Raw genomic sequence first — 26,958 nt, 5'->3', positions numbered from 1 at the left:
AGGAAGTGGTCCCATGGTGGAAGTTTGTGGGTCAAAAAAGAACACAGACGGCTGAGTCTGTCCAGGGCTTGGGACCAGAGCCTGGTCCTGGTCTCCTCCTTGGTTAGGCCTGGAGGCTGATGGGGTTAGAAAGCCTCTACTGCTCGGTATGCTCGGAAGGGGATACAGGAGCTGTCTCCTTCCACAGGAGAAGAGAGTATGAAGGGAGCCTCTTCCAGTATGTCACACTGCAGTTGGAACCAGCCTCCCACCCCGGATAGATGGGCTCATGCTAGCTCTTCTCAAGCTAACCTACCAGAGATTGCTGTATTGGTGTTGCAGCCTGGCTCAAACCACACAATAGTCACCCTGCAGATTTTTAACATGGTGGTTTGAGCCCTGCCTAGCTTTGAGGTACACCTGCAACAGTTCAGCGCCAGCAGCTGGCTTGGGCTTGGGCTTGGAGCTGTAAAATTGCAATCTAGCTGTTTGGGCTTGAGCTTGAGCCTGAGCTCTGGGACCCCAGGAGGGAGAAAGGGGTCTTGAGCCATGTGTGAAGGATACCAAATATCCCTTTAACTGCCTGCCTCTTTCCCTTTGATTGCTGCTTTTGTTTGCTGTCAGTGGACCAAATACCAGAATGTTTTAACAATTTACAGTAACTGCGTGCCCTATGGAGGTACGGGTTGTGTTTGTCACTAGTAAAATACCAAAAAAAGAGTGTATAGAGTAGGGACTTTGACAGGGCACAATGGTGATTTTAAACACATCACTTTGTCAGTGAATTTGTGCTTCAGTAACTGAAGCTGGTGGTAATAGTGCAGATGCTTGGCTACGTTGGCTAGCTTTGCTTTTTCCTGTGAATGTGTTTACAGATCTTGTTAGTGGAAAGAAACCAGGCATAATTGCCTCTTTTGAAATATTTAATTTAAAAATTCAGTGATAGGCTTACCATGGTTAAGCTTTATAGTGAAATAGGACTGTCTGAATCAAAACTGAAAAGTTTTCTACACTTTTTCTTTAATTTTATGACTTATTTATAAAAAGCTTCCATAATCCATGCAGTTTAGTGAATAAAACTGAAGTAAACGGTCTTCTTCAGTTTGCATGATTATTTTGGTCTTAAGTTTCAGACTAAATTGGGCAGTTGATCGGACGGGGAAGTGGCAGGAACTGGAGTATCCCAGTCCAGCATACCCAGCGTTTGCCTGTGGGTCTGGTTATGTTATCTCCAAAGACATTGTTCAGTGGTTGGCAAGCAACTCTGGAAGACTCAAGACATATCAGGTACTTAATGTTTTGTGGGGGGAGGGGGGAAGTTAGGGTCTCCCACTTTCCCTACTCTTCTCACATTACACCCTTGATCCGGGTATTAACTTGTTAGCTCTAGCTAACTCATAGATTTTGACAGTGAGATATACGATTGGGAGCTCTTAAATTCTAACTCCACCCTTGCACTCTCTCTCTCCTTGAAAGTCACTGCAGCCATATTTGCCTTAGTTTCCTATCCTGTAAAATCCACAATTTTAATACCTAGTTTCCTCAGGGATGGTGGGAGATATTTTTAAAAGATAGGGAGAAGAAACAATAGTTCATAGTATAAATAAAGTTAATATTTTGCTTGTTCACTTAATGGTAACTGCATATATGTGGTGGACAAGAGACTTTGATTCAGAATTTCAATTACTTGGTGCATTTCCAAGTAATTATTTCCTAAGGCTAATGTTAGTTTTTAAAATGCATCTGCAGGGTGAAGATGTGAGCATGGGCATTTGGATGGCAGCTATAGGGCCTAAGCGATATCAGGTGAGCAAGTCTCCAGAAATTTTGTTTTTCATGGTAGAGTAGCATGGCTCTTAAACCAGATTGAGCTTCCCTGGGGAAATACAATTTTGCTCATCATGGTGGGCATTCCTGCAGTAGCTATTTTAATTAATGCATACACAAGAGTCTCAGATGGGGATTTTTTTTAATCCACATGAGCACTTCAATATACAAACATTTCAGTCAAATTTTAAGTAATGAGGACAAAATCTTTCTTGGTGTATAGATTATTAGTGGCTGAGGTAAATATTAACCCCACCCACATATACATATTTCAGACCACTATGAAACTATTTGACCCACAGGACTACCTATCAGTCAGGGACTGGCTTGTGCCCTGATGCATCTGCAAGCTTACAGTCCACATTAAAACAAATTGAGGCAATTTATGATGATCTTGTCCCTATGCATATGCAATCCTTTCTCTTACTCCTGCCAAAGGCATGGGCAGCTTGTTCCATAGGTTATCAGTTTTCATTGAGTTGCCTTTCAGTTTCATATCACCTAGTCTTGTACTGAGATGGTAACAAGGAGCATCTAAACTATCTTCTATATACATCCTACAGATCCTCTTTTTTTAAGTGTTGCTGCATCTCATTCCCTATTGATGTAATGGATCTTGAATGGCTAGGTCAGGTTGATAAAATCTTCCCTGTTATCTGGGCCCTTTTCAAAAAATGTCAGTTATTTATAATCCTTACCCCAGAGAGCTTTCCTTGAGCATACCAAGCAGTAATACAGAACAAAAGTTAACTGGGTTAATGTGACATTTTGTACTTTGGAGTATCCTGAGCTGTCATATAAGACAAACAACTTCCTCCTTTGTTCTCAGTAGCTTTACACTAACTCAGTTAAGATAAACCAACCTGGATATACTTTGTTTTCAAACAAAACGTTCACCTGTAGAAACTATCCTCTGCAATCAGAGTCATGTTTTTCATCTTAAGCTACAGTTGCGTCTCTTGCACTCATGTAAGTTTGTAGCAGAGGTCAAGTTTGGAAGTGTTGTACTCTCCAGGCAGAAGAATGGTGCAGCTGAAAATTTCACTCGCACGGTTAAGAGCAAAGCTGAGAGTGGGACTTCAGGTATGCCTAGACAAGGAAACTCTGCCCCTGTTGATACTAGAAGTTTCCCTGTCTACAGAAACTTAGTTTTAATATATAGTGTGTGAAAAATTGTTGTAAGCAAAGCCTAATGAAATCATTGTCTTTAACAGGATAGCCTGTGGCTGTGTGAGAAGACATGTGAAACTGGAATGCTATCATCCCCTCAGTATTCTCCACAGGAACTAACAGAGCTTTGGGAAGTAAAAGAATTGTGCGGCGATCCTTGTAGATGTGAGGAAAGATGATAAAGACTTGTGAGCTACCACAATCAGGACTACTAAGGTGGTGTTTTATAGTTGAAATTGTAATTCATATTTTTGCCCATGCCTTTTGACAAATGGACAGACACTGTCCAGAGTAGCATTTTCTATAGGGTAAGTGTTAGTTTGACAAAACCAGAAGTTTAAGATATTTCCTTTTTTTATAAAGGACTTAATGCACATGTGAATTCAAACTAGCCTGTTAAAGATCTAGAGCTCTACTTGTTAAATGTGTATTATTAGAATCATGAGAGGCCTTGATCTGACCCTGGTACAGAACCACTGCTATTTGTGAGAGTCAGCAGGTGCAAGCAAAGTTAAATTAAATACATGTGCTGGCACAGATTTCACAACCTAAGACTGCAAACTGGGGGAAATAGAGGGGTGTAAATGATACTTGCTCATGGGGGCTTAGGATAGTTAGCTTTTAGAATTTATATTGAGTTTGTGTATTTTTTTTGTAGTGATTTGGATGAGAATGATGCAAAATATCAAACTTTGCTTATACCAAATCTTAAACTAGAGCAAATAATATAACCATATTTAAAGAGATTACATTTTCAGGTAACTATGACTAGCTAGAATAGCTTAAATAAAAGATGTTTGAGCAACATACATACCAATAATATGGAGAATAAACTGCATAGCTCTGCAATATGCTGACAAGTTATTTTGAATAAATCCTCCACTTCAGCAGCTTAGTCTTAACTGTGATCTTTTTTCTCTAGGACAGATCTGTATCCTATTTACATATCCATAGTTTCTGGAAAAGACACTGATCTAAACTTTCCACACACCATTCTAGGTACCTCTACATATATAGAAGTGTTACATTAACTTAAAGTGCTCCAAAAGAGATTACAAATGAAAATGTCAGAGATGAGATTTTCAGATTACATGTTCTGATTGAGAAAAAGTCTCACTAGTGTAGAACAAAACTTGAAGAAAACCCATATGCTATTTCTTTTAATCAGGGACTTATAAGAACCTTTGAAATTATACGCTTCTAATAAACTCAAGTAAATGAATATATACTATTTTTTTTATTGCAAATATACATGCAGGAGTTAGGAACATTATTTCAAATAGCTCTCCATAAAATCCATGTTTAACATTTAAATATATTAAAGTGTAGATGCTCTCCTGGGGTAGACTTGGACTGATCAGCACTGTGCAACTTTAAAAAAATGTTACCACCGTACTAACATACAGTCTCCATTTTCTATAGAGTAAAACTGTAAGGGCTTTAAATCATTTTCTAGTTCAATTTCTTTGCCTTCCATCTAGAAGAAAAAAAATAATCAGATTTTGATCAGGCTCATTTGAAATACACACTGGAGCAAATCTTTTTTGGGAATTTCCCCCTGGAAATCTTTCAAGCCCAAAGGAGTTGGTTAAGGCCCTAAAAGAGCTTCTGACTTTAGAGTGTGAAATCTATTTCATTCTATATAATATTTTAGAATGCAGTGTACACCTTCAACAGCATAACCAATTACTTTAGCTTTAACTTACTTTAGAACTTTCATAGGACAGTTTCAGTTCTGAACCGGGAATTTTAAGTAGACGATATAGCAATCCTTTGACCTTCTGAACAGTCATAGAATCTGTCAAGAAAAATTAAGTATTTAACACAGAAATGTGGTTATGTACTTGCAGCCTAGCATCTTATACCAGATCAAATGTTTCTTTCTGAATCAATTTCATTGTCTTTCATAGATTAGACTAATAAGTAACTGGTTGTTAATGTGCTACTACCTAAAAGTATTTTCATCCAACATACCAAACTGAGTTATAGCTTCATGATTTATTCTGTTATACATCTTACTCTTTTCTTTGTGCTGGGGAAGTTTTGATCCCCTGGTGCCAAAGAAATGTGTATCATTTGGGAACAATTAATGTATGTTTTAGAACTTAATTACATTAATTAGTTCCAAACAAACTGCTAGTAGTGTTATGAATTAGTTCATAATATAAAGTGACAAGGCATTATTTCTGTAATGGAACTTTGTTTAGTTTGTACAAGAGAGATTTACCATTGTGTGTGTCTGGTACAAAGATATTGGATTTTTTTTTTACAGTTTCTTTGAAGCTTTATCTAAAGGTGCACAACAATGTGTGCTTTTACAGAAAAAAAATCACCTAAAGTACTTAGAAAACTATTTTTCTATTAAGCATTTTTGTAAAAGCTGTATCAGATTTTATGCCATTTGTAATAATAAATGTGGTTTTTATTTTAGAATAAAACTGAGTCAGTCTTTCTTTAGAACAAATTCAAACATCTTTTAATAGATATTTAGTATGCATGTGTTTAAATGTCAAGGGAAGAACTGTTGCCAGCTAGGTGAGTAGAATTCAGACCCTCAAACTGGTTTAAAGTCTTGAGTTCATATAAAGAATCAAGCAGGAAAACACTCCAGTTTAAAACCTTTTCCTCAAAGTCAGATGTCTATTTCTGCAGAATCTCCTTCCATTATAATAATGAAACCCAATTCTAACTTGGAGAATGATTTACTTTAGTGCTCAGAGACTGAAACCCTCCCCTCCTCTCCCCAAATATGGGAATTAATCTAGGCTATATCACTACACAAAGTATATGATTAATTTTTTTTTCATTTTTCACTTCTAGGACGCCATATATGTTAATGGCCTTCCAGCCATCTATCACATTTACCTCTGTACAATTAGCATTTGTTTGTCCGCACCGGAGTCAAACCCAAACTATTTTTTTCAAATGCAGAGGGGCTGCCAGTTATCCAGGCTCTCTCTCTTCTCCTCCTCCTCTCTCCCCCCCCCCCCCCCCCCCCGTTTCAAAACTGACAGAGGTATAAGCACGACTCAGTCAATGTCAGTTCATAAGTTGGCATTGAGTGGCCAGGGAAGTCATGTGATGTGTAGGTGTTCGCTAGGACCGAATATAAACTTGTTTTCCATGTAATTGGGTCAAAGTCAGTAATCTCCAGTTTGAAAGGTTCCATAATCTTACTAGTAACTCAACCCAAAACTAGCATCAGCTGGTCTTTCCTGAAGAAAACCACAGGCAGCTGCTTCAGAATGCTGCTGATAGGTGGGAAAGGGAGTATTTAAAAGTATTTTTAAAAGACCACAAAGCATCTGCTGTGGCACCAAAACAAGCAAACATTCATGTTCTTACCTGGTAGTTTCTTCTCTATGGGTTTCTGATCAGGTTTGTCAGGACATTTAATTGTCAAAGCTTTAAAAAAAAATTGAGAGTCAGTCACAATAAGTGTAACTGAAGTTTGAGCAGAATTCCATAATTTCTGCTTAAGCATTAATACAATTTGCATAAATCCTTTGGGCACTTGGCAGGAAATTTTAACTTAAGTGAACATGTCATCCAAGATGTGAAAAAAGAATCACATGTTCCAAAGTCATTCCTCTCCCCCTGAGGGACATGAGGAAAAAAAATAATTTGGGAATGAACAGCCCCAAAAGCTAAAACCCAAACTGCCACCCTCTTAAGCCCCCAATGAAAATGCAGATTTAACAAAGTCTAAATATAGATGCCCTTCTGCCAATCAATTACATGTAAAACCTTGGCAGGTTAGGACTTCCACATACTTTGATTTCTAATGGGCAGGAGGAATCCACTGCTCTGGACAGAAATCCCAAATCATTTTCTGATCAAGTCAGCAAAATGAAGGATACCCATTAGGCACACCTAGGAGGTCAACAAATGCCTTTTATGTCGACCCCTGCGCTGAGCCGACAAACAGCTGATCGGCTCAGCGCCACAGCCATGTAAATTTAAATGAAGCGGCGATTATTTAAGTCACCGCTTCATTTTCCTATGCCTCTGGCGCCAGAGGCATGTAGTCTAGACGTACCCATATATACAACCTCAACTACAGGTTGAATCTCCCTGTGTCCAGCACCCTTGGGACCTGACTGATCCAGCCTGACTAGATGCACAGGGGGCAAGAGGAAGGTAAATTCCTTCTCTGGCAGTGCTCCTGGCCCCAAAGGGTCAGCAAGGAAGGGAGTCACTAGGGAAGTCCGGATTAGAATTTCAGCCTGTACTTTTTTTCCCCTGGGAAGGTATTCATCATGAACTGGAAGGCAATTTTTGAGCACTGTACTTAGTACCTTTGAAGCCAATTTATACACCAAAAAGGAATAAGTACTTTTTTCTTACTGTTCCAGAGGGACTGCTTGGTATGATTTATATTTTAAATGCAAAACATATTTTATTAGTTTCTGGTCTCTTACTTAGTAGCTGATTTTTCAGAAAGAAAGGCTGCTGTTGTTTCAGTTCACCTTCATCAGGAAAACCGTATTCTGTTCATGAAAAACACAAACAACAAACTAGATTAGTGATGAAAAAGTTATAATTTTAGCTGAAATATCTACAGCAATAAGTCATCATATACAAAAACTTCCTTATAATTAGTCTGTGGGACAACATAGGTATCCAGATCATGCAATGAATGTAAAATTCTAATGCCTCTCTCACACTGTTATGCTTCTATAGGGGTAAACACTCCTGCTTTCCACAGTCCAGGAGCTCAGTAGCTGGGCTCCAGTAATTCTATTACAAAATTAATTAGGAAAAAACAACAAATGGGGTCGGGTAGCACTTGATATCATCTACATGTTTTGTTAGTCTATAATGAGCTTTCGTAGGCCTAAAACGGAGAAGATTTTTTACCATGGAACAACAACTTAAATATTGGGCATTTAGAAAGTCAAACAGCAGAACTCTTTTCCATTCACACCATTTCTTAGTTGCAGGGAGAGGAGCCCTAGTTCCTCTGTAGCTGTGGCTAGCATGCTCCTGTACTTATAACAATATACATCTGAAAAATGTTATGGGCTAATTAAAGAAAACCAAATAGGAAGATAGTGGTAAAGCAGGGCCAAGGAACTGCAGAAATGTCAGGGTTGCAATATAACAGCAAGACAATTCAATGTAATTTAAAAATTACAATTTCAGTCTGAGGAACTGGACTTAAATCTTTTTACAAGCTGAAAAACTGATTGAGAAGGCAGCCTCTCCTGTATTTGATGTAGTTGGATAGAACAGAATTAGGACACTGCCCTTCTATATAGGGACAAAAAGTGGAACAAAGAGCTACTTACTTAATGGGAAATAGAAGAATAAAATTTGTTTGCATATTGAAGGAATCAGAAGACATTTGATTAACTACAGAATCGCCTTGTCTTAAAACAGGGGTGGGAAATCTCAGGCCCAGGGGCTGGATGCAGCCCCCAGCTTGCCTGTATCCAGCCCCTGAGCCCCACCCCAGGGCTGAAGCACACAATCTAGTAGCCTGGGGCCCCTAGCCTCTGGTGTGTAAGGGGAATGTGGGGGAATTGTCTTAGTCAGGGGTCATATCAGTGAGGATTTGTTGGGTTTTAGTTTTTTTTCTGTGGGTCAGGGGCTCCCAACCCATAAAAGGTTCCCCATCCTGGTCTTAAAAGAAATTCATCTACTTCCCTCTGGGGCATAGGATCACACCTCTAGCTTGGTGGAGCGCCCCTTTGGCTGAAGTTTCTGGAGACAATTACTAGCAGTCATTAAGAAGGACGGGGCTACAAACGGCACTAGTCTGTTTGCCAGAAATTGGGAATGGGCGACAAGGGACCAACCACTTGATGAATAACCATCCATTCCATTCATTCCCTCTGAAGCACCTGGCATTGGCCACTGTCAGAAGACTGGATACTGGGCTAGATGGACCTTTGGTCTGACACAGTATGTCTGGTTTTATCCAAAGACCCCTAGAAATGGACCAGAATGTCCTGTTAGGCAGGTGGGCTATAAACAGATCCTTAAAAATGGACAAGGCTGACTGCTCAGACAGCACAGGACTGTTTTATGGTGGAAATCAAGGCCCCCAAACAAAAGGACATACTGTACACTAAAAACAAGGAAATCTTCATTTCACCTCCACTGTACTTACTAAGGCAGAGTAAGTGGTACCTAGGATGGGCAGCAAGAAATTCCTCATTTGGTTTGTTTTCATCTGGATTCTGATTTCCACCAGCTGCTAGCCAGTCATTGCCAAACTTTTTGCGATAGTCAAGTTCTGCTCCCTTTCTTTCATCAGGAAAGACCTATACTGACAAGTACAAAACACAGTGTCACTAAACTACAATTCCAAACCACCGAAGTTCAGGATCCTTTAAACGTCAAGATTCCTAGATAGTAGTTGTGTATGCGTTCAGCACCTTATAAAACTGCAAAGATTCCAGAAAAAAATCTCAACTCCCACAACTGATTCAAACGCAGTTTATTCAATGATGTTTGTGCCAAGTCTGAAAACAGCATGAGGCATGAAAGCTCAAAGAGCACAATGATTTCTTAATTGTAGAATAAGTCATGGGGTTTTGCAAGTTCTCTATATTTTCAACGTCCCAGAAAAAAAATGGAAGCTACTTTCAATTATTCTGTTTAACTCAAAAGTCCTATGTTGTGGGGAAAAGATCTATTTGTAACAAATAAGACTTCGGATTTTTGAAAAATGTATCCCATGTGTCCTGCTCAAGGTTACAAGAAGTTAATGGCACAGCCAAAAACAGAATCAGGGTTTCCTGACTCTCCCCGTTTTCAAAGTGAAAGTTTCTAGATACACACATGCACTGATTGAGACACCCTCCTCCCACAGTCCCACATGCTTTTACAGAGACACTTTTTCCAGAGCCCTGTGTGTGATTAGTTGGAAAAAAAAAAAACAAAAACACACCACATACCTCAGATTTGTTCAGAACCTTCAATTGACCTATTTTGGCAATGATAAGCTGCCTCACTGTCTCTGGATACTTCTCTGTCCTCATCAAAGGGTTATTCTGACACTTAAGTGACTGCAAACATTGTAGCTTGTCAAGATCATTGATGAATGACCACTGGAACAGTAAAAGAGTAATACTGCTAGCCATAGAACACCATTGTTTGGGATGGAGAAAACAAAAACAAAACCACCACATCACCAACACACTATTGTTAACTAAGTCGAAAATCCTTCCCACACTGAATTCTGCAACTCCTTACCTGCTTTTAAGTTCTTATTCCAGCTTCAATGTAAAATTGTTCTATGACAGTGTGGCACTAATAACTGGGAGACTCATGATTCAGGCTCACACTTAAAACAAATGGACAGTATCACACAGATATTCTGCAGAAATGGTAAATTCATTCATCTCACAGTCCTCCCCTATGACAAGTCAGACACAATGGGAAAGACATACCCTATGCTAGACCAGCGTTTCTCAACCAGTGGTACGAGTACCCTTAGGGCCGTGTTACCAACCCATCGATCGCAATCGACTGGTGGAACGTGAGGGCTCGACCAGTCGATCGCCAGGCGTTCGGCCCCCAACCTCAAGAAGCCCCGCTACCTACCTCCAGCGACAATGGAGGTAGTGCCGGCTTCCTGCGGATTGGACAGAAATCCTGCAGCTGCGCACCACTTCCGGGGGTTCCAGAAGTGTGCTGGCTGCTCCCCTCCCCCAGGTCTATGATGTGCTGGGAACTTGTGGGGGGAGGGGCGGAGTCCCCAGAGGAGGTGCACACCATGGCTTCGGAGTCGTCCCTGGGGGAGGCATGTGCCAGGGCTTCCCTCCTCTGCAGGTGGGAGGAGCGGGTGCAGGGGACTCTCTGCCCCCATTGGTGCTCTGTCCCCTGCTGCAGAACCCTGTCCCCTCTCACCTGCCCCCACTGGCACCCTGTCTCCACCCTGGCACCCTGTCCCCTGCCCCAGCACCCACTAGCACCTTTCCCCAGTACCCTGTCCTCGACTCCTACCAGCACAGGTGGGGCCACATTAGTGAGGCTTTGGAGGGGGGGGGAGGTAGGAGGGGGGGGGTTGAAAATTATTTTTTTGCATCTCACTTGTGTGCCCCCAACAGACTTTTCTGTGGGTCAGTGACCCCTGACTCAAAACAGGTTCCCTGCCCTTCTCATAAATAAAGACAATGCAGAACTTTTTGTGTTTGACATAGTATTTTATTTAAAAATGAAGCCTGGCCAACAAGCCCCCATCTGGCTGCTGCATCATAACACTTCTGCACGCACGCACACCCCTCATGTACCCCAGCCCAAATTCCTGCACCCTCACATCCACAAGCCTGTGGCTTGCTTAGTACCCCAACACTCCCCAGCCTGGAGCCCCCTCCCCAAGCCAGAATCCCCTTCTCCTCCTCCTCCTCCTCCTGCATCCAGATTTCCTCCCAGAACTTGCACCTCTCACCCCTTCCCACACCCAAATCCCTCATTCCCACCCCAGAGCCCACACATCCTGTCTCAATCCAGTGAGGGTATGGCTAGACTGCAGAAATTTTTCCAGGATTCCAGAGATATCCCAGAAAACCTCTTCCACATCCAGGGACGTGTTTGTTCTCCTGCTTTTTTTAGTGGAAGAGCAAATATGCTCTTTCAGGAACCCCTGTATTCCTCATTCCACGAGGAATAAGGGGGCTTCCGAAAGAAGGGGTTTTTCTGACATTTGGTCCAGTCTAGACAGGCCAAATGTTGGAAAAACCTCTTCCTACAGAAGAATCGGAAAAAAAAACGGCAGTGTAGAGTGTATAAGGGCGGGGGATAGCAAGTGATGGAGAGGAGGAGAATCGAGAGGGCGGGGCTTCAAGGAAGTGGTGGGGTCTTGGGGGAAGGATAGGGCAGTAGATCTTGGCTTGTTCTGACATTTAAAAAGTGATCTTGAGTGTAAAAAGGTTGGAGACCACTCACTGCCTTAGGGGTACTTGAGAGAAGTCTGGGGGGTACGTCAACAACTGAAGTTTAGTGAGATGGAGAGCGCGACCAGGAACAGGTAACAGGAGAGTTTGGAGAGGGAGTTCTCCAGGTAAAAGAGGAGTAAAAATGGGACCCTTGTGGTAAGTGGCTGTCTGGAGTGTGTGTTTGTGTGTGGGGGAGTTATTTGCAGTGTGCTGAGCTTGTGTTTGTCTGTTTGGTTTGTTTGGTTGGTTGGTTTGTTTGTTTGTTTGTTTGAAGGAGCTTCTAAAAGGTTTGAAATCTAGAAGCCTCTGTTAATTGGCTGAGCCTCAGTCAGGGGGAGGGGCTACCAGAGCTATATAAGCCTGTGACTCAGCGACCAGGGAGAGCGCGACCAGGAACAGGTAACAGGAGAGTTTGGAGAGGGAGTTTAGAGGGCACGAGTGACTTGTGTCCTTCTTTAAAACCTAACTCTTAGAATAATCTATACTCCAGAAGTTTAAAAAGAATCCCAGTTTGTACTTAAACTTATTCATTACAAACATGGAGACAGAAGCCCAGCAGCAGAGTGGGGGCTATCCTGTTTATTGCATCGAGTGTAACATGTATGATTACCTGCCCTGTGGGCGGGTTGCGTATGTGTGCACCCGTTGCAAGGAGCTCCTGACCCTTAGAGACCGAGTTCGGGCTTTGGAGGACAGGGTGGCTGAACTGGAGGAGCTAAGGGAGCTAGAGAGCTATGTTGATGAGACTTTCCAGGACACTGTAGTACTGTCCCACCTCCAGTCTGAGAGCCCCAGTGTTCTTAAGGAGGATGAAAATCTCAAGGGAACAGAGGGAAACCATCCCGTAGTTGGGACCCTCCTCCCAGAGGATGTTGCGGTATCCTCTTGCACTGAGGATACCTCTGATAGGGAGGGAATGCCATCTAGGAAGAGGCAGGTGTTAGTAGTGGGTGATTCGATCATTAGAAACATAGATAGTTGGGTTTGTGATGACCGGGAGAACCGTATGGTCACTTGCCTGCCTGGTGCGAAGGTTGCGAATCTCTCGAGGCATCTAGATAGACTTATGTGTAGTGCTGGGGAGGAGCCGGTGGTCGTGGTACATGTAGGTACCAATGACATAGGGAAGGGTAGGAGAGATGTCCTGGAGGCCAAATTTAGGCTGCTAGGAAAGAGACTGAAATCCAGGACCTCTATGGTGGCATTCTCGGAAATGCTTCCAGTTCCACGCGCAGGGCCAGATAGGCAGGCAGAGCTTCAGAGTCTCAATGCATGGATGAGACGATGGTGTAGGGAAGAGGGGTTTAGATTTATCAGGAACTGGGGACACTTTTGGGAGAGGGGGAGCCTATACAGGAAGGATGGGCTCCACCTAAACCAGGGTGGAACCAGACTGCTGGCACTAAACATTAATAAGGCCGTAGAGCAGTTTTTAAACTAAGAGATGGGGAAAAGCCGATTGGTGTGGAGATGCACGTAAATCGGAGAGAGACTTCTCTTAGAGGAGAATCCATTGATAGAGATTCTCTAAGCTGTAGTCGGAAAGAGAGGAGGGGAGAGGGCAAACCATTGGCCAGAGCTGACAAACAACCGCATACAAAGGAATCCAATGCATCAGGGAAGGGCAGACAAATAACCAGTGGCAAATTTTTAAAGTGCTTGTACACAAATGCTAGGAGTCTGACTAATAAGATGGGTGAACTAGAGTACCTCGTATTAAATGAGGAGATAGACATAATAGGCATCACTGAAACCTGGTGGAATGAGGAAAATCTGTGGGACACAATCATACCGGGATATAAAATATATAGAAAGGATAGAGCAGGCCGGGTGGGTGGCGGAGTGGCACTGTATGTGAAAGATAATGTAGAATCAAATGAAATAAAAATATTAAGTGAATCAACATGTTCCATAGAATCTCTATGGATAGAAATTCCATGCTCCAATAATAAGAAATTAGCAGTAGGGATATATTACCGACCACCTGACCAGGACAGCGATACTGACATAGAAATGCTGAGGGAGATTAGAGAGGCTACCAAAATAGAGAACTCTATAATAATGGGGGATTTTAATTACCCCCATATTGACTGGATACATGTCACCTCAGGAAGAGAAGCGGAGATAAAATTTCTCAATGGCTTAAATGACTGCTTCTTGGAGCAGCTAGTGCAGGAACCCACAAGGGGAGAGGCAATTCTCGATTTAGTCCTGAGTGGAGTGCAGGATCAGGTCCAGGATATAACCGTTACAGGACCGCTTGGGAATAGTGACCATAATATAATAACATTCAACATTCCTATGGTGGGAAGAACACCTCAGCAGTCCAGCACCCTGGCATTTAATTTCAAAAAGGGGAATTAAACAAAAATGAGGAGGTTTGTTAAACAGAAATTAAAAGGCACAGTGACTAGAACCAAATCCCTGAAAGCTGCATGGAAACTTTTTAAAGACACCATAATAGAGGCCCAACTTAAATGTATACCCCAAATTAAAAAACATAGCAAGAGACCTAAAAAAGAGTCACCGTGGCTTAACCACCATGTAAAAGAAGCAGTGAGGGACAAAAAGGTATCTTTCAAGAAGTGGAAGTCCAATTCTAGTGAGATAAATAGAAAGGAACATAAACACTGTCAAATCAAGTGTAAACATGTAATAAGAAAAGCAAAAAAAGATTCTGAGGAACAGCTAGCCAAAAACTCAAAAAGAAATAACAAAATGTTTTTTAAGTACATTAGAAGCAGGAAGCCTGCTAAAAAGCCTGTGGGTCCCCTAGATGATCGAGCTATAAAAGGAGCAATCAAGGACGATAAAGCCATTGCGGAGAAACTAAATGATTTCTTTGCTTCAGTCTTCACGGCTGAGGATGTTGGGGAGATTCCTGAATCTGCACCGTCCTTTGTGGGTGATGAATCTGAGGAACTGTCCCGGATTGAAGTGTCATTAGAGGAGGTTTTGGAACAAATAGAAAAACTTAATGTTAACAAATCTCCGGGACCGGATGGCATTCATCCAAGGGTTCTAAAAGAACTTAAATGGGAAATTGCTGAGCTATTATCTGTGGTTTGTAACCTATCCTTTAAATCGGCTTCCGTACCTAATGACTGGAAGGTAGCCAACGTGACACCAATATTTAAAAAGGGTTCTAGAGGCGATCCTGGCAATTACAGACCGGTAAGTCTAACTTCAGTACCGGGCAAATTAGTCGAAACAATAGTAAAGAATAAAATTGTGAATCATGTAGAAGAACATAATTTGTTGGACAAAAGTCAACATGGTTTCTGTAAAGGGAAATCCTGTCTTACTAATCTATTAGAGTTCTTTGAAGGGGTTAACAAACATGCGGACAAGGGGGATCCAGTAGATATAGTATACTTGGATTTTCAGAAAGCCTTTGACAAGGTCCCTCACCAAAGGCTCTTGTGTAAATTACATGGCCATGGGATAAGAGGGAAGGTCCTTTCTTGGATTGAGAACTGGCTAAAAGACAGGAAACAAAGGGTAGGAATAAATGGTAAATTTTCAGATTGGAGAGGGGTAACTAGTGGTGTACCCCAAGGGTCAGTCCTGGGACCAATCCTTTTCAACTTATTCATAAATGATCTGGAGAAAGGTGTAAGCAGTGATGTAGTAAAGTTTGCAGATGACACCAAACTGTTTAGGATAGTCAAGACAGAAGCAGACTGTGAGGGACTCCAAGAAGATCTCACCAAACTGAGTGATTGGGCAACAAAATGGCAAATGAAATTTAATGTGGATAAGTGTAAAGTAATGCACATCGGGAAAAATAACCCCAACTATACGTACAGTATGATGGGGGCTAATTTGGCTACAACAAATCAGGAAAGAGATCTCGGAGTTATTGTGGACAGTTCTCTGAAAACTTCCACACAGTGTGCAGCGGCAGTCAAAAAGGCAAATAGGATGCTAGGAATTATTAGGAAAGGGATAGAAAATAAGACCCAGAACATCTTACTGCCCCTGTATAAAACTATGGTACGCCCACATCTTGAATACTGTGTACAGATGTGGTCTCCTCACCTCAAAAAAGATATTTTGGCCTTGGAAAGGGTTCAGAAAAGGGCACTAAAATGATTAGGGGTTTGGAACGGGTCCCATATGAGGAGAGGCTAAAGAGACTGGGACTTTTCAGTTTAGAAAAGAGGAGACTGAGGGGGGATATGATAGAGGTCTATAAAATCATGAGTGGTGTGGAGAGGGCTGATAAAGAAAAGTTATTTATTAGTTCCCATAATAGAAGAACTAGAGGACACCAAATGAAATTAATGGGTAGCAGGTTTAAAACTAATAAAAGGAAGAAGTTATTCACACAGCGTGTTGTCAACCTGTGGAACTCCTTGCCAGAGGAGGCTGTGAAGGCTAGGACTATAATAGAGTTTAAAGAGAAGCTGGATAAATTCATGGAGGTTAGGTCCATAAAAGGCTATTAGCCAGGGGATAAAATGGTGTCCTTGGCCTCTGTTTGTCAGAGGCTGGAGAGGGATGGCAGGAGACAAATCGCTTTATCATTGTCTTCCGTCAACCCTCTCTGGGGTACCTGCTGGCCACTGTCGGTAGACAGGATACTGGGCTAGATGGACCTTTGGTCTGACCCAGTACGGCCATTCTTATGAATTTGTTTAGTTTTATTATTTTTTTTACTTTTTACACCCAAAAATTTCACCACCTGCCCGGCTACAATTTTGTTTAAACAAATGTGCTTCAACTATAGAAAAAAGTTGTGTATGTCTGAAAAGTAAGTATTGGGGGTACTTTTTTTTTTTTTAAAAGGGTCACGTTATTTAAAAAAAAAAGGTTGAGAAACACTGTGCTAGACAATTCCTAGATTCCAAGGACAGAAGGGACCATTGCTATCATCTCATCCAAACGTCTATATAAACACTGACGTTCCTCTACATAATTCCTAAAGCAGATGTTACAAAATCCAGTGTTGATTTTAAAATGGTCAGTGATAGAGAATTCACCATGACCCTCGGTAAATTGTTCCAATGGTTAATTACTTTCAGTAAAAAATTGACATCTTTCAGTATGAATTTGTCTAGCTTCAACTTCTAACCATTGGCTCGTGTTATACACTTTTCTGCTAGACTGAAGAGCCCATTATTAAATATTTGTTTCCCATGTTGATTCTTATAATCATGTCAACCCTTAATCTTCCCTTTCAGATATATTTAAATTGAACACTTTGAGTGTTACCATAGCCATAGTTTTAACCCTTTAATCATTTTCATAGCTGTTTTTTCTGAACCTCCTCTAATTGATCAATATCCTTCTTAAATTGTGCGCACCAGAACTGGACAGAGTATAGCAGCAGTAGCTGTGCCACTGCAAAATAACCTCTCAGTTCATTCCTCTGTTTGTTAATCCAAGTATTGCATTAGCCCTTTTGTCCATAGTGCCACATTGGGAGCTTATGTTCAGCTGATTATCCACCAGAATCGCTAACCTTTTTCCAAGGTCACTTCTTCCCAGGATAGAGTCCCCCCCCATCATTTAAATAACATGCAAGTCCAGCCTACATCCTTTTAGGTTTTCTTCCAGAGCAAAGAAGGGACACTGTCTAGATAAAATTCCATTCTTCCCTTCACCAGTTATATCTGTTACTAATATGACCAGGGCTCGACAAATAATGAGCCAGGTTCGGGCGATCTGTGCATGCTTGCGAGCGGCTTGCAAGCAGGGCTTGCCACAGTTTGGCGAGCCCTGAATATGACCAACATAAATTATTAATGCTGAAAAAACATTTTGAAATCTGATAATTTTTCGTCATTTGTTTATTTTTTGCAATTCACTAAAGCCCAACACAGTGAAACTCTAGTTTGCCAATTTCACTTTCAGTCATTCAAACACTAGAAGAATGCTGAGGTGTTTGGATTCCATTCAATGAACGGGAACAGCTTAAAGCCAGAAACATATTTCTCTGCAATTTATTAAACAAAAAATCCCAAGAAAGCATTTCTGTTGAAAGCTGAGTTTTTAAAAATCTAACTAAAGCTAGATGCTGGTCAAAGAATTTTACGTAAGATTTTTTTTTCCATTATATGATACGTGACCAGAGAAAACTGAAAAGCAATTTTACTAATTCGCATTAAGCAAAGTTAAATGAGAAAAAGAATCACCAAAATCTCTCTTACTTGTGATATTTTATTGTCATCTATTGTAAGACGTTGTAATAAAGGAAACATTTTAGTCTTGCGTCCTAGGAAAAGAAAAACATATTTAGAAGACATCCGTGAAGATCTAAAATACAGAAATTTAATACAATGTGTACTTTACTTACCAAATACAACATCAGGAAAGCATATAGAAGAAATTCCAGTATTTGAAAGAATTAGTTGTTCTAATCTGAAATTCAGACATTCAAGTAAGTCCGTTAAAAAGATTTTTATAAAAATACTGACGTTTTTACATGATACAACTCCTTTTAAGCCCTTTGACACCACGCCTTGTGATTTAAAAGAACATTGTTATGAACTTCACAGCTGGTAACCAACGTTTAAAAGGCATTTAGGAAAGGGCAGCAACGCAGATGCAAGCTTTCAAAATAACAGCTTGCTTTGAGGGTACTAATCTTTAAATGGCTTGATTTTTGTTTAAAATAATTTATTACTCCTTTACGGCCCAGTATTTTTTCCCTAAATCATATATGCAATTGCAAAATGGCATTTCATGCCAGCTCAGCACAGTAAGTACTAAGATGTTATTACAAAAGACCACTAAGCTTTTCAGAAAAGTGGAAAAATTCTTAAAGCATGCACTACAGCAGGGGTTTTCAAAGTTAGGTCGCAGGCCCAGCCAGGGATACAAGAGCTTTGTTTATATAAGCGTCTGTAGGCTTGGAGCCTCACAGCCACCACTGGGAAGATGTGGGAAGCGGAAACCTGCCAGGACGCCCCACCGGTGATACCTGACTACTACACCAGGCACCCTAGAATGTGGGGGAGGAAAGAGGAGGGAGGGAAGAGTCAAGAGCAGGCCTGAACTCAACTCCCAGGGTTGTCTCTAGAACAGAAGGCTGTCATTCCCAGGGCTATGATTGCTGAACAGGGGGATTGTAATATGCTACTTGTCCTTGCTCCCCCCTTAGGCTCATGCCCTGAATTCCTTTTCTATTTAGGAAACAGAGCAGAGAGAGAGAGTGTGTGATTTCTGAACAGCAGGATTTTTATTGCTTGTGTTCTTTTGGGAAGGAGAGGGGGCTGGAAGAGGACTTACAGGCCAACATGCTTAATACATGGAGCACCTTATTAAGAACTACATACACAACTGCAATATCACTGTCTGGTTATTCATTTAACTGGTTTTCAAAGCCTCTCTGATTTGCTGTGCTCCTCAATGTGCTCTCCTTATTGCCCTGGTATCTGGCTGCTCATATTTAGTGGCTAGGCTATTAACCTCAATTCCCCCCCACCCCGATTCCACCAGAATATTTCCCCCCCTTACTTTCACAGATATTATGGAGCACACAGCAAGCTGCCACACCAATGGGAATGTTGCTTTTGTTGAGGTATAACCTAGTCAATAAATTGCTAAACCTTTCCTTTAAACATCCAAAAGCATATTCTACCACCATTCTGCATTTGCTCAGCCTGTAGTTGAACTTCTCCTGATTGCTGTCCAGGCTGCCTGTGTATGGCATCATGAGCCACATGAGCATGGGGTAACCTGTGTCTCCAAGGATAACTATAGGCATTTCAACATCTCCAATGGTAATTTTCTGCTGTGGGAGGAAAATTTAATCTTGCAGCTTTTTGAAGAGGCAAGCATTCCTAACGATGCACCTTTCTCAACCATCCCATGTTGATGTCTGTGAAATGGCCCTTGTGATCCACCAGAGCCTGAAATGCCATAGAGAAGTACCCCTTGCGGTTTCTGTACTCTTGGGCAAAGTGGTCAGCTGCTAATAGAGGGAATTACATTCCATCTACTGCCCCACCAGAGTTAGGGAACCCCATATCGGCAAAGCTATCCACGATGTTCTGCATGTTTCCCAGAGTCACTATCCCGCTGAGCAGAAGGGTATCGATTGCCTTGGCTATTTTGAGCACAGAAGCCCGCATTGCAGATTTACCCTCTCCGAACTGATTCCCAACTGATGGGTAGCTGTCTGGTTTTGCAAGTTTCCATAAATCTATTGCCACTTGTTTCTCAACTGTCAGAGCAGGTTTCAGTCTGGTATTGGTGCACTTCAGGGTGGGGAAAAGCAATTTACAAATTTCAGTGAAAGTGGCCTTATTCATGCTAATTTTTGCAGCCACTGCTCATTGGCCATAGCTGCATAACTATGTGGTCCCAGCAGTCTGCGCTGGTCTCACGGGACCTGAACCAGCGTTCCACTGCGTCATCAGAATCGACTGCCACGAGTACATGCCAATTGCTTCACTCTACGGTTTCATGCACATCTGTCTGTGTTGCTGCCTCACATTCTTGCTCCAGCAGCTCCTAGCTAGGCTCTGGACATACTGCAGCATAACGCGCAAGGTGTTTGCAATGCTTGCCATAGCAGTTTGTAGCTCAACAGGACCCATGTTTGCCCTGGTATGGCATCTGCATGTATACCAGGGGGAAAAGGGCACAAAAAAATTGTTTGCCATTCCTTTCAAGTGGTGGGGAACGGAGAGAAGAGATAAGTACACTATGGGAAGCTGGCGACATGTATTCATGCCACCAACTGCAATATTTCTGTCCCATCAGCCACTGGGAACCTAAACATGAATGCAAAGGGGCAGCAGGAACTGTAAGATAGCTACCCACAGTGCATTGCTGTCAGAGTCAAAGGTACCCATCCTACTAGGGATGCACACTATTGACCTCATTTGCACAGTGAGAATATACAAACTTTACAAACCTGAGTGCTAAAAAATTAACCTTAATAAACTCATTCTAATCTAGTTGTGTAGACATGGCTTTAATACCAAAAGAGAGCATCCACCCAGGGAAGAACTGCAATACTTACACTATCACAGGTATGTTGGTAAATTTCCTAGTGTGGACAAACTCTTAGGCTTGGTCTATACTTAAAACCTGTATTGGCATAGCTGCTGTGGGATGTGAAACTCTATGCTCCTGATTAATACAGCTCTGCTGACAAAATCCCCACTGCAGAAGCAGAAATACTGACAGATGAGGGCTTCTGTTGATATAGGTAATGTCACATGGGAAGACGGTGTTTCTATACCAGCAGAAAACTTTCTGTTGGTGTAAGCTACATCTCTACAAGGGAGTTATGTTGACTTAGCTGTGATGACAAAGGCTTGGTAGTGCAGCCACAATCCTAGTGTTAACTGAGGAGAGGAACAAGGAGGTGGGTGTAAGTACTTTCTTCCATGCCATTTTAGGTATTAAAAGTGAGGCTCTGCCTCCACTCTGATCACCTTTTTTTTTTTTTTTTTTTTTTTTTAAAAGACAAAGGCTATGTCTACACTGCATGGCTCCAGTATTCCAAAAAACTACCCCGAGTCTACACAAGCCACCTCTTATTTTGAAATATTTTTCAATAGGTGCGCTATTTCACTATCCCGATAAACCTTGTTGCATGAGGGTTAAGGGATGGCTCGAAATGGTGTGTTATTTTGAAACAGATTCGAAATAGACAATTGGCGTTGCACAAATTGCATATCTTATTTTGAATTTAGGGTGCTATGTAGAAACACACCCTAAAGGAGAGAAGACAGGAATAATCTGTGTGTGAGATCTTTCCATCTCCATGGCTAATAGACAAGAGATGCCAGCCAATTAAACCTCTCTGGTTGACTGCATGTCTATCATGGTATTAACTATTCAGCATGCTGCCCAATATCATTCTCCAGAATCAGTCTGACATATAGGAAGTGTGTGATCATATGCAGTTATTTAATGCATTTAACAACAACTAACATAAGAATGGCCATACTGAGTTATTCTAGCCCAGTATCCTGTCTGCTGACAGTGGCTAACACAAGATGCCCCAGAGGGAGGGATCACAACAAGTAATCCTCACATGAGCCCTCCTCTGTCTCCCACTTCCAGAGAAACACAGGCTAGGGATACATTCCTACCCATCCTGGTTAACAGCCACTGATGGACCTAATGTCCATGAATCTATCTAGCTCTTTTTTAAACCCTGTTAAAATTCTAGCCTTCCCTACATCCTCTGGCAAAGAGTTCCACAAGTTGAACTTTTCTTCACTGTGTGCTGAGTGAAGAAAAACGTCCTTTTGTTTGTTTTAAACCTGCTGCCTATTAATTTCATTTGGTGACACCTAGTTCTTATATTGTGGGAATAAATATCATAATTTTTCCTTATTCACTTTTTCCACACCAGTCATGATTTTATAGATGATTTTATCTATCATATTCCCCCGACATTATGTATCCACTAACAAAGAATCACCCATCTAAATCAGCAGCAATCTTTAATTAAACATTAAAATAAAATAAATCCTTTCCTACATTATGTTAAATAGTTCAGATACTCTCCACAAAGAAAAAACCCTTCATTTTCAAAATTCTGTAACCTTTACTTGCAAAGCAATATTATCATGCTTCAAACCACACAGCATATGTGAATTAATCAATTTACAAAGCATGACACAGAATATACAATAAAGTTCTTTCAACAATTACCTGGGGAGATATGCTATTAGCTGCAGTTGATTTCCATCAATTAATTGGTTGTTTGAAAGGTCTAACAATTTCAAGGTCTGTAGAACATTAATGGGTCTGTAGCATTAAAAAAAATGCAATTATGTTTTAAATAATTTCAAAATATTTACACTTATGTAGACACAATTATAATATAAAATCGAAGTGTTCACACGTAAGTGTCCCAAATAACACAGAATGTTAAAATCTGCACTGCAAGATTACAATGGTAATGGTAATTTAACCCATTACTGGAATTTAGTTTGATTTTTGTTATCAGACATGCCACATAACTTTATGCATACCGCATTTTCATCCCAAAAGGATGACTTTAGCATTTAAAGCTAAACCTCATACCTTTCTAAAACTGTAATATCATTAGAAGCAAGGTACAATTCTTCAAGTGCTGGCCACGCTGGAGCACACAGAAGAACCTAATAGGAAAACTTCATTTAGTGTAGCAGTATAACTTATATAGGTCAATCTGTGCATCATAAAAGTTTTACTGTGAGTGGGTTCTAAGTAACCATAAGCATCTCAAATAAACAACCTGGAATACTGCTTATTTCATTAACACTTTCTATTTAATAGTAATTATACTGCTGTTCCTGTTGCTCATCTGCTTGCACAAATGGAAGTCAATAGGATTTCACACGGCCACAGAATTCTCTGTTACTGGACTGGAATCCATATTTTAAAAAGAAAAGGCTGCAGGGAAACTGACAACACAGCCATGTAAACGGTAGCTTTAGGATACAGTGTCATCCCATCCTCTCCCTCTTTGTGAGCCTGTTAGGAAATTGGATTTTCATGTTTGGTTTATGGATTCAAGAATTTGGAACAATTCTGAGGCTAGCCAAACCAAGCTTTTTCTAAGATAAAGGACTTTGAAATGTCTCTGCTATTTTCTATGAAATCATGTCAAATTGGCTTAGCCTAGAAACCTCAAGATTACTTCGATAGCCCTGGTTAGGATATAACGCACAAAATTATTTCTGACAAAGGCAGGTTTGATTTTAGGCCAAGATGATGTTAGGAAAATACCTACTGCTAAAGCACCTCATCTGCAACGGGTCATTTTTCTAGTGTACACAAGATATAAGACGAAGGTCACTAACTGGAAAAGCAATTTTCATGCCTGGAAACGTGCAAACAACTAAGACATTTTCCAATGCTGTATCTGAGTTCAGAGAAATATTCTCTGTTATACTACTGGATGTTTGTCAGCTCCTTTATAACACAAGCATATTAAAAACACTAACAATACAAAGTGATGCCAAAACTACACTACAGAACTACAGGCAGTCCCCGGGTTACGTACAAGATAGGGACTGTAGGTTTGTTCTTAAGTTGAATCTGTATGTAAGTCAGAACTGGCGTCAGCCACTGAATCTGGATGCCAGTTCTGACTTACATACAGATTCAACTTAAGAAACCCAGGCGTCCCCAAGTCAGCTGCTGCTGAAACTGATCAGCGGCTGATTCCAGGATGCCCGGGGCAGAGCAACTCTGCCTCGGGCTTCCTGTAGTCAGCCGCTGGTCAGTTTCAGCAGCGGCTGACTTGGGGACGCCTGGGGCAGAGCAGCTGGGGTGCTGCCCGGTTGGTCCGGAGCGGCGCTGCGGGACCAACCCGGCAGCCCCCAGCTGCTCTACCCCACGGGTAGGCAACAAAAGCCTGGTCTGCTGGGGGGTGGGCACTAGCTGCACCCCCCTCCCCCAGCAGACCAGGGAGACAGGACCGCCCAAGTCCTCCACAGCTTTGCTCCGTCTCCCTGGTCTGCTGACCTGGGAGACCCGGAGCAAAGCCGCAGAGCATGCGGGCAGCGGGACAGTCCAGGCGCGCTGCGGCTGTCCCACTGCTGGCGTGCCCCGAGGCTTTGCTCCCCATCTCCCTGGTCTGCTGGTCAGACCAGGGAGACGGGGAGCAAAGCCTTGGAGCACGCCCGCAGCAGGACAGCCCGGGCGCGCTTGGGCTGTCCCGCTGCGGGCGTGCTCCAAGGCTTTGCTCCCCGTCTCCCTGCAGACCAGGGAGACGGAGAGCAAAGCCACTGCGCCTGGGCGGCTTTGCTCCCGGGCAAACGAGCAAAACCACCCAGGCGGTGGCTTTGCTCGGGTGTCCCTGGTCTCCTGGGGGGGGGGGGAGGGTCCAGCGGCTTTGCTGGACCCCCCCAGCAGACCAGGGTGACTAGGAGAAGCTTTTCTCGCCACGGAGGACACGGGTGGCGACCCACCGCCCGTGAGCTCCGGGGCGAGAAAAGCCCCGTTCGTAAGTGCAGATCCGACATAAGTCGGATCCGCGTAAGTCGGGGACTGCCTGTATTCTCAATAAGATTATATCAAAGTTCCTCAGTCACATAAATATAGCTCTAAAAAAGTCAATGTTCAAAGAGCATTTTTTATTTTGTTTTAGGACTGATCTATATTAGAAAAGTTGCACTGGCATATAAAAGTCAATTTATACTAGCATACCTCCCTAACGTAGACACATTTAAACAAGGTTAAACTTTAGTTAAGCTAAACCTATTCAATTAAAAAAATTTTAAGAATGAGTAGTCCTGTGACACTTAGAGACTGACAAAATATATATATAGTACCATGAGCTTTCAGATGTGATGAACTTGAGTAAAGAAGTGGGTTTTGCCCATGAAAGCGCATAATACCCGCCCCCTCCCCCCCACACACACACACTTTTTTGGTTAGTCTCTAAAGTGCCATAGGAGTATTCATTTTTAAAGTTACAAACTAATAGGACTACCCCCTTTGAGACTATTTAATTCAGTAATTTACAAATTTAAGTGAGTTTAACCTGCTTTAAGGGTGTCTGCATTAGGGCTTCATACCAATGAAACAACAATTTCAGATTGATTTTGTTATACTGGTGCATCTTTTCTCTAATATAGCTCAGATTCCACTTTAGAAGATTGTATGATCTAGTGTAAAAGCCCCTATTAAGTTTTTACTGACCCATGAAACAAAATGACTAGCATATAAAAACAATTTATTTTATAAAATGTAAGAAGCTCATTACCTCGGTCCATGTTACTCCAGTTTGATTAAGTGCCAGAAGCTTCAATTTACAAAGTGTACAGGCTATAGAAGCAGAAACAGATGGAAATTTCATCTTGTTTTCACTGTTTTAAAGGAATAAACAAATTCTTAATTTTGTATTATAAACAAACCTAACTAAAGTATTCCACTGAATCACCAATTTACAATTACATATTTCAAAACAAAAAAGGAATACATACAATTATTCCATTAAAGAGACACACATTGTCAAGGACTGCGTCTATTTAAATAATTTTCCAATTTATTTAGAAAAATCCCTTGGTAGTTTAAATGTAAACTCTTTCTTTGCCAATTTTATTCAAATCTGAGTTCCTTATATTTGCTAGTCTGATAGCATTGGGTATTTGGGGGGGGGGGAGAAGAGAATGTTTGTTTTCACTTATGTTTTTAGTTTATGCACTGATGCATTAAGGTGGGAAACTGGTGTTCTTTGAGATGTGTTGCTCATGTCCATTCAACATAGGTGTGTGTCCCTGCCACATACATTGGTGCCAAAAGTTTTCCCCTCTTCTGCTCTGTTAGGGTGCAGCAACTCCCAGCCCTGCTCCTAGGAGCCTGCTGCCACCCCATGCTACAAGCTTTGCACTATCTGCCCACAAATTCAGACCACTGACCACAAAGTATCAGTTCATATTTGGAGGTTTTCTTAGAGCCTGTGTCAGTGACTGCCCTATTTATTTAAATAAAAGTTAATATTTCACAACATAATTCTGTGGCAAATTCCACAGAATTTGCTCGGGCGGCAGCTTTGCTCGGGTGTCCCCGGTCTGCTGGGGGGCTCCAGCGGCTTTGCTGGACCCCCCCCAGCAGACCAGGGAGAGCGGGAGAAGCTTTTCTCGCCCCGGAGGACACGGGTGGCAACCCGCTGCCCGTGAGCTCCGGGGCGACAAAAGCCCCGTTCGTAAGTACGGATCCGACGTAAGTCGGGGACTGCCTGTATATAACACAAGGAAAAATAGGTCTAAAAAAGAAAAAAAAATAAACAACAGTATCTAGTCTCTAGTAGCTACTAAAGGAGCTCTCTCAGCGAGGATGACAGAGTACTTCCGTAAGGCATGCAACTGTCACTAACTATAGTAAGGTGGTTTAATATTCATTTTGAAATTGCTCAGAGCCCTTTTACTATTCTAAGTTAAAGGCTTATCAGCTTGATTTTTTTAAGGCTAGTTTAAAAGAGAGCCCCCTTTAAATAGTATTTTTTGGAATTTATTAAAAACAGCTTATCCATACTCATTAGAGGGTTTTTCAGCCCCTCTTCTTGATGTTGTAAAGGAATCTATTAGTCAGTCTATTTCCTCCTTTTCAAGTATATACTAGAAAATATTAAACTGAGGATACATAAGGCACTGTCAATCACAGGAAGTAAACAGCCAAAAAAAGA

At 41.7% G+C, this 26,958-nt stretch overlaps 2 protein-coding genes across 7 annotated transcripts in view; one reads left to right on the top strand and one right to left on the bottom strand.

Annotated features, from left to right (window-relative positions):
- Window positions 1-5,414, top strand: part of B3GALNT2 (beta-1,3-N-acetylgalactosaminyltransferase 2) — a 41,671-nt gene extending 36,257 nt beyond the window's left edge. Inside the window, exons 10-13 of one of the 5 annotated variants that reach the window (XM_075924794.1) lie at window positions 1,107-1,266; window positions 1,729-1,785; window positions 2,781-2,889; window positions 3,021-3,157. In XM_075924794.1, the coding sequence (XP_075780909.1) occupies window positions 1,107-1,266; window positions 1,729-1,785; window positions 2,781-2,889; window positions 3,021-3,025 (331 nt within the window). In that variant the 3' untranslated portion in view covers window positions 3,026-3,157. Of the gene's footprint in view, window positions 1-1,106; window positions 1,267-1,728; window positions 1,786-2,780; window positions 2,890-3,020 lie in introns of all 5 variants that reach the window. The other 4 variants (XM_075924793.1, XM_075924791.1, XM_075924795.1 and 1 more) reach the window with 4 other exon arrangements.
- Window positions 4,191-26,958, bottom strand: part of TBCE (tubulin folding cofactor E) — a 50,826-nt gene continuing 28,058 nt past the window's right edge. For both annotated transcript variants that reach the window (XM_075924789.1, XM_075924790.1), the window contains exons 7-17: window positions 25,537-25,639; window positions 22,866-22,942; window positions 22,491-22,586; window positions 18,166-18,230; window positions 18,020-18,084; window positions 9,882-10,034; window positions 9,092-9,245; window positions 7,398-7,466; window positions 6,322-6,381; window positions 4,683-4,774; window positions 4,191-4,453 (exon numbers count right to left, since the gene is read on the bottom strand). In XM_075924789.1, the coding sequence (XP_075780904.1) occupies window positions 4,361-4,453; window positions 4,683-4,774; window positions 6,322-6,381; window positions 7,398-7,466; window positions 9,092-9,245; window positions 9,882-10,034; window positions 18,020-18,084; window positions 18,166-18,230; window positions 22,491-22,586; window positions 22,866-22,942; window positions 25,537-25,639 (1,027 nt within the window). In that variant the 3' untranslated portion in view covers window positions 4,191-4,360. The remainder of the gene's footprint in view (window positions 4,454-4,682; window positions 4,775-6,321; window positions 6,382-7,397; window positions 7,467-9,091; window positions 9,246-9,881; window positions 10,035-18,019; window positions 18,085-18,165; window positions 18,231-22,490; window positions 22,587-22,865; window positions 22,943-25,536; window positions 25,640-26,958) is intronic.

This window comes from Pelodiscus sinensis, chromosome 3, assembly GCF_049634645.1.
Source record: "Pelodiscus sinensis isolate JC-2024 chromosome 3, ASM4963464v1, whole genome shotgun sequence".
NCBI lineage: Eukaryota > Metazoa > Chordata > Testudines > Trionychidae > Pelodiscus > Pelodiscus sinensis.
This window is presented reverse-complemented; position numbering and strand designations above follow the sequence as displayed.